Raw genomic sequence first — 7,733 nt, 5'->3', positions numbered from 1 at the left:
AGCAATCGAAGCCAGAGCAGCATCGATGGCCAGATGGAGAAGACGCCAGAAGCAGCCCAGGAATGCCAGGATTTTAAGTCGGAGGCCACTTTTCCCTTAAAGGGTATGTAATGGTTATAGTTTATAGTATTTAGTGATGTGTTTGTCGTTTTAGTGCTTTATTATTTCTGTCTCCTTGGATTGCATTTTAGTTTGTGCTTAGGTTTTAGGGAGCCCCCTGGTTTAATGGAATGTGCACTGAACTTGGGGTACATCTGCACCTTAGAAATAACCCAGTTTGACGCCGCTTTAAGTGCTGCAGCAACATCCTGTGGAATCCTGGGAATTTTGTAGCCTTTGGCCTTCCTTGGGGTGCCTCACAAAACTACAAATGCCATGATTCTGCAGGATGGAGCCATGGCTGCAGAAATAATGCAGCTTTAAACTGCTTTAAGTCCATCCTGTGGAATCCTGGGATTTGTAGTTTGTTGTGGCTCCAGAGCTCCGCGACAGAGGAGGCTGAGCGTCTCAAGAAACTACAAATCCCAGAATTCCATAGCACTGGGCTGTGGCAGCCAAAGCGGTGTCAAACTGGATTATTTCTACAGTTCAGGTGCAGCCTTGGGCTCGAGAGACCCGGGTTCAAATCCTCCTCAGCCATGGAAACCATTGGGGAAGTCACACTCTCTCAGCCTCAGAGGAAAGCAAAGGCAGTCACAGAATCATAGAGCTGGAAAACCTTACTCTGAGGAAATCTTGCCCAGAAACCCCCATCAAGGGTTTGCCTTCGGGTCGCTGTGAGTCTGAAATGACGTGAATTGTAATAATAATTATCATTATTTGCTTTCCAAAGTCATACCAAAATACATACAAAAACCTGCCTGCGGCATTCAATGTAAAATCAGAAGCAGAAAAATATAATCTAACAATTTATCGTCAAAATAACTCTAAAAGAAGAGACTATAAAACAATATCAGAAGTCGGACTGTAAGCCGGAAAGGAAAGCTTCCCTAAACAAAATCGCCTTTAGCTCAGACTTAAAACTGGATAAGAGGTAACCGTCTGTAAATGTTTGGGAAGGAGCTTCATGTAGTTTTTGGGTGCTGAGTTTTGGGAAAAACGCAACAAAAATTTCATATCACACACAATTCTTTCACAAATTCAATGTTTTTGTCAATTCATTTGTTATTCAGCTTTGATTAAGTGCAGACACTGATGTTCCTGTGCAATTTCTTCTAGGGATTGTGAATAGATTTTTGCATTTCGGATAGAAGCACAGAGTTGGAAGAGACCGCAACGGCCGTCCAATCCAATCCCCTGCCATGCAATGTCTGTGAATTAAAGTGGATTGAACGTCTGTTAAAAGATGTTAACCTCTTTCTTTCTCTTTGCAGGATCATTTTATTCAAAAATACATTATTACGACACAGATAAAACCCAAAGTTCTTACCAAAGCAACATAGGGTTTTTTTTAATGTTTGTATGACCCTCAATTTTGCAGGCATGTTAATGGCCTCAGCGTGCCAGAGTAGCCATGCTGGCCATCTGGAAATGCGCAAGAGAAGCCGAAAAGTGCTTCCTTTAAGTGAAAAGATGAAAGTCCTCGACTTAATAAGGAAAGAAAACAAATCGTATGCTGAGGTTGCGAAGCTTTACAGCAAGAACGAATCGTCTATCCGTGAAATTGTGAAGAAGGAAAATGAAATCCGCGCCAGCTTTGCTGTCGCGCCTCAGACGGCCGAAATGACAGCCACGGTGCGAAATAAGTGCTTAGTAAAGATGGAGAAGGCGTTAAGTTTGTGGGCGAAAGACATGACCAGAAAACAAATTCCGGTTGACGGCAACGTGTTGCGGCGCAAAGCATTGAGCTTATACGAAGACTTCTGCAAGGGATCGCCTCAAACGATATATTCCAAGCCATTTACTGCGAGTAAGGGATGGCTACACCGGTTCAAGAAGAGGTTTGGACTGAAAAATGTCAAATTTACCGGAGAGGCTGCGTATGCCCACGAAGAAGGCGCTGCTACATTTCCGGCGGCGTTGCAGAAGTTGATTAAGGAGAAAGGCTACCATCCAAAGCAAGTCTTCAATTGCGACGAATCCGAGCTCTTTTGGAAGAAGATGCCCAACAGAACCTTCATTCATAAAAACGCAAAGGTGGCCCCCGGGCACAAAACGTGGAAGGAGAGATTGACTCTGGTCCTCTGCGGCAACGCTGCGGGGCACATGATAAAGCCAGGCGTAGTGTACAGATCGAAGAACCCCCGGGCTCTCCAAAACAAAAACAAACATTATCTGCCCGTGTTCTGGCAGCACGAAAAGAAAGTGTGCGTGACCACCATCGTCTTTATGGAATGGTTCCACCAGTGCTTCGTCCCGCAAGTGAAAAAATACTTGGAAGAGGAAGGGTTGGAATTTAATGTCCTGTTAATAATAGAAAATGCCCCCGGTCATCCTGAATCTGTTTGCTATGAAAACGACAATGTCGGGGTTGTGTTTTTACCTCCAAATACAACCTCGGCGCTCCAGCCCCTTGACCAAGGCGTCGTTCGGTTTGTCAAGGCCACGTACACCCGCCTGGTGTTAGAGCGCATTATATCAGCAATGAATGCGGACCCTGATGTGGACATCATGCAGTGCTGGAAATCATTCACTATTGCCGATGCAATCATGTTCATCAAAGCTGCAATGGACGAATTAAAGCCTGAAATAGTAAGTGCCTGCTGGAAAAACTTATGGAGCGAAGTGGTGGATAATTGTAAGGGCTTCCCAGGGATCGATGGAGAGGTCAGGAAAATCATTCACGCAGCAAGACGAGTTGGTGGAGAAGGATTTACTGACATGCTTGAGGAAGAAGTGGAAGAACATATTGATGGCCACCAGGAAGGGTCAATGAGTGAGGAACTGGAAGAGCTTGTTAACTCATGTACAGAGGAAGGGGAAGATGACGACGATGAAGAAAGTGAAGCAGAACCAGCAATGTGGACATTACCCAAATTTGCCGAAGTGTTTCGGATTGCACAGACATTAAAGGACAAAATTATGGAATACGATCCTTGGATGGAACGCAGCATTGAAGTCACCCGGATGATCACCGACGGATTGCAACCTCTGCAGCAACACTTTGATGAGCTAAAAAGAAAGAGACAAAAATTTCCGATTAGAACGTTCTCCCAAAAGGGTTTGGCCAAAAAACGTCCGGCGCCCCGACAACTGATATTGTCAGCGTCTGCACCATCAACATCATCATAGCATGATGATCCAGGGTCACCTAAAGCGGATGATCCTCCTCCTGATGTATCCAAGATTTTGCAGATAAAAACCAAGATATGTGTGGCCAAGCAACACCAGAGTGCTGTCAAGACGGCAAAAGTTATCAATGTGGCTGCATCCTCACTGCAGAAATAATCCAGTTTGGCAGATTTTTAACTGCCGTGGCTCAGTGCTATAGAATTCTGGAATTTGTAGCTTGTTGTGGCACCAGAGCATAGCTACAAATTTGGACAACAAATTACACAACAAAGTACAAGATCCCAGAATTCCATATCATTGATTCATGGCAGTTGAAATGGTGTCAAACTGGATTATTCCTGTAGGTGCAGCCATAGTCTAGGAGAGGCTGCAGTGATTTGCTTTTGTGGGAGTTTTCTGGGAAGGGCAAAATCCCACTCCCTCCTCTACTCCCTGCTAAATTAGTTCGGCATAAACTACTTTTACGCTTTGGACTCAGGCTGTATTTACACTGCAGAATTAATGCAGTTTGAGACCGCTTTAACTGCCATGGCTCTTTGCTATGAAATGCTGGGAGTTTGATGAAATATTTAGCCTTCTCTATCGGAAAGCTCTGGTGCCACAACGGACTACAAATCCCTGGATTTCATATGAGGGAGCCATGGCGGTTAACCCAGTGTCAAACTTCATTCATTCCACAGTGTAGCAACAGCCCTAGGTTGCATCAACTGAAGCAAAGTGAAGGCAAAGGGAGAAAATGGGTAGGATGAGAGAGACACTGGGACATTTTTAAAAGCACCTCAAAAGTCCCACTCTGTTCTGTTTTGGACAGACCTCATCTGGAATAATGCATCCAGTCCTAGGCACCACAGTTCAAGAAGTGTATTGACAAGCTGGAACATGAAGGCCGACCAAGATATATATCTAGATGTATACTTATAGTTTTACATTTTATTGTTCTTGATTTCAATTCTGTATGTTTGATGTTCCACCCTTTGGTGGAAAGGGTGTCAAAAATGAACATTTTTGTTGCTGTTGATGATGGTACAGCCAGCCCTCCTTATCCACAGATTCTTTATCCATGGATTCAACTATCCACTGCATGAAAATATTCCAAAAGATAAAAATTCCAAAAAGCAGATCTTGGTTTTTCCATTTTATATAAGGGGCACCATTTTATATTGTCCATTGTATATAATGGGACTTGAGCATCCATGGATTTTGGTATCCATGGGGGTCCTGGGACCAAACCCCAGCGGATACCAAGGACCCACTGTAATAATATCAAAGGTCTGGAAAGCAAGCCTTAAGAGGAATTATTGAGGGAGCTGGCTATGTTTAGCTTGGAGAAGTGAAGAATGAGAGGCGACATGATAGCAATCTTTAAACACCTGAAGGGATGTCATGTAGAAGATGGAGCAAGCTTGTTTTCTGCTGCTTCAGAAAACTAGGGCATGGAGCAATGGGTTAAAATTACAAGAAAAGAGATTCCACCTAAACATTAGGAAGAACTTTTTTATTGTAAGAACTATCCAGCAGTGGAACAGATTGCCTCATATGGCTTCTCAATCTTTGGAGGTCTTTAAGGGCTGTAATTGTGTTTTCCTGGATGGCAGGAGGTTGCCTAAATCTTACTGGAGATTTAAAGTAGACCCATTAAATCAGTTTAATGGATCTACCCAAAAGTAGACCCATTAATACATTCAGATTTATGTAAGTGTCAACTTACCATTCAGCTGTTGATTCAACAGATGTACTCAATTTGTAGCTAACCAATAGGATTATGTGTTATTTGGCTTTACTACTGCTACATACCTTCCCAACTGTGAAGGAATTATATAAGTTCCTGAAGTGCAAAGATATATCATTGAATACCAAAATCATATTCATCCCAGTCTTTCCAATTTCAGTGTATGGATGTGAAAGGTGGAAGGAGGAGGAAACCATCATGAAGAATATAATAATAATAATAATTAATAATAAAATTTTATTTGTATACTGCTATTCCTGGGTAGATCATAGTGGTTCACAACATACAAAAATAATACAGTGAAATAACAATATAAATAACAATATAAACTCATTTGAAACGCGGTGCTGGAGGAGAGCTCTACAGATCCCATGAGCTGCCAAAAGGACAAATCCATGTGCCTGAACTCTCCTTAGAAGCCAGAATGACTGAAGATAGATGCCATATAAGATGGCAAGACTCATGAAAAAGAAGATACTCCTGGAAAAACTGGAAGACTGTAGGAAAAGGGAAGACCGTGGCTGCGTCCGCACTGCAGAAATCATCCAGTTTGACACCACTTTAACTGTCATGGCTCAGTGCTATAGAATGCTAGGAATTGTAGTTTTGTGAGACATTTAGCCCTCTCAGTCAGAGGGCTCCAGTGCCCCAACAAACGACAAATCCCAGAATTCCATAGCATTGAACCATGGCAGCTAAAAGTGGTGTCAGATTAGATTATTTCTGCAGTGCAGATGCAGCCCACATTGCAAACGGATTGACTGAGTCAAGGAACTGATGGGCCAAAATCTGAAAGATCTGAGAAAAGAGCTGCTGAAGGTTTCTCATTCATAAGTCTAACTAAGCTGACTTGTAAATAACAACAAAGTGCCACATTGTTTTGGAGTTACAGTATTACCATTTTTGTGAACAGCCAATGTTAATAAGATCGTTGTTGCTTTCGCTACTTTCTTTACTTAATTTTCCACGAATGACCCGGTCTGCAGTCCCACCTGCCACTGTGGTTGATTCTGCACAGCAGAAATAAGGCAGATTGATACAGCTTTAATTGCCATGGCCCCAGGTATGGAATCCTGGGATTTGTAGTTTGTTGTGGCACCAGAGCTCTATGACAGAGAAGGAGAAATATCTCGCAAAAAGACATGGCAGTTCAAGTCAAACTGCATTATTTCTGCCATGCAGATTAGACCAAGGTCTACTGCATTTATGAACCTGAGCCTCTGGTTTAACGCTCCAGGAGTGTAATGAGTTAAACCCATGCTACAATAAATGTATATTAACGATAAACAGAAGGAGAGGAGCTAAAGGAGTCTTGGGGGCCCTTTAAAAGTCATTGATTTATTTTACTCAGATGCAATGATGGAGCACAGTATTCACACCTGTGGAGTTACCTATGGGATCAGAAAGGAATAAGATGCACAAAAAACTGGTTATAACTCCTTTATAAATAAATTATTAATAAAAACTCTTTATAAAAAGAATTGGTTTGGCATAAATGTTCTGGCATCTATAACCCGATTCATGGATGTTTCTGGCTGTTAATTGTCTCTGAAGTTTAAAAACCATTTTGGGAAAGAATTCTGTTGAAGGAAGAGCTTGGTATAGTTGTCCTTTAAAAGGTCTTCTAGAAGAACCCAGGTTGCAGTAATTCTAATATATCTAATACATATTCTATGTTAGAGAAGGGAAGATCTTGATCATTTCCCATTCTCCCCCACCAAAAACTATAATCCCCAGCAGCCTTGTCAATTAAAGGACAAAAGAACATATAAAGGGTGTCCCTGAGGAAGGTATATATACCCTTTAACAGCTAGTTCGGGCTGAAATGCTCAGGACCAGAAGGGCTTTGGATTTTAGATCTTTTTTTCAGAAATAGTGGCATGTGTACAAAGCAATATCTTGGAGACAGGAGCGAAGTCTGGACCTGAAATTCATTTATGTTTCCTATACACCTTATATCCTGACAGTCATTTTATGCACAGTGTTTTAAATATTTTTGTGCATGAAACAAAGTTGGTGTACTCTGAACCATCAGAAAGCAAAGGGCTCACCCTCTCAGCCAACCTTGGGGATAATTTTGGAATTCCAGGTAAGAGACCTGGTTATTACTTCTAAATAAATACATTTATATTGAAGACTAAATGTTATAATAACGATTTGATCAGTGTTATAAATTCCATCTCAAATTGCTTTTGGAAAATGCAAAATTATAAACTGTTAAGGGTGTATACAGTGAACACAATATATAAAATGACCTTGAAAGTTTTCCTAGACTTGAATCTCCTTCCTCAATCTATGACTCAGGCCTGCGCAAGCTCATGCAACCAACTTCTTTCTTCCAGATAGGCTGCATCCACACTGCAGAAATAGCTCAGTTTGAGACCTCTTTAACTGCCTTGGCTCAATGCTAGGGAAATCTGGGAAATGTAGTTTTGTGAGCCATTTACCTATCTCTTTCAGAGTGCTCTGAAGCGACAGCAAATGACAGTTTCCCAGAATTGCATAGCATTGCGTCGTGGTAACTGAAACCGTCTCAAACTGGATTATTTCTGAAGTGCGGATGCAGCCTTAGTCCCAAAGGCACTACAAGGTTCTTGCACATAATGATTTTTCAGACTAATACCTCTGTCTTTGAATACTGAATACATGTAACTGTCCTGTCGTGACACTGGAGATTACCGCACTAGGTAAAAGCGTTCCCCAATGCGTTCTCACAGGCGCGAGCCTGGAACGTGATGAGGGCCAGAACGCTAGTTTACCGCACAGCAGAACG

At 42.0% G+C, this 7,733-nt stretch overlaps 1 protein-coding gene across 1 annotated transcript; it reads left to right on the top strand.

Moving 5' to 3' along the window:
• The first annotated feature begins 50 nt into the window (after positions 1-50).
• Positions 51-4,273, top strand: LOC121930355 (tigger transposable element-derived protein 1-like). Its single transcript, XM_042466564.1, has 2 exons — positions 51-103; positions 1,481-4,273. The coding sequence occupies exon 2, from the start codon at positions 1,483-1,485 to the stop codon at positions 3,229-3,231; it is 1,749 nt and encodes a 582-aa protein (XP_042322498.1). The 5' UTR covers positions 51-103; positions 1,481-1,482; the 3' UTR covers positions 3,232-4,273.
• Positions 4,274-7,733: the final 3,460 nt, after the last annotated feature.

Source organism: Sceloporus undulatus, chromosome 5 (genome assembly GCF_019175285.1).
Source record: "Sceloporus undulatus isolate JIND9_A2432 ecotype Alabama chromosome 5, SceUnd_v1.1, whole genome shotgun sequence".
Lineage (NCBI taxonomy): Eukaryota > Metazoa > Chordata > Lepidosauria > Squamata > Phrynosomatidae > Sceloporus > Sceloporus undulatus.
Note: the sequence above shows the minus strand (reverse complement) of the source record. Positions and strands in the feature narration are given on the sequence as shown.

Coding starts and splice junctions, on each gene's coding strand:
- LOC121930355 (XM_042466564.1), top strand. CDS start 1,483: ATGTTAATGGCCTCAGCGTGCCAGAGTAGCCATGCTGGCCATCTGGAA.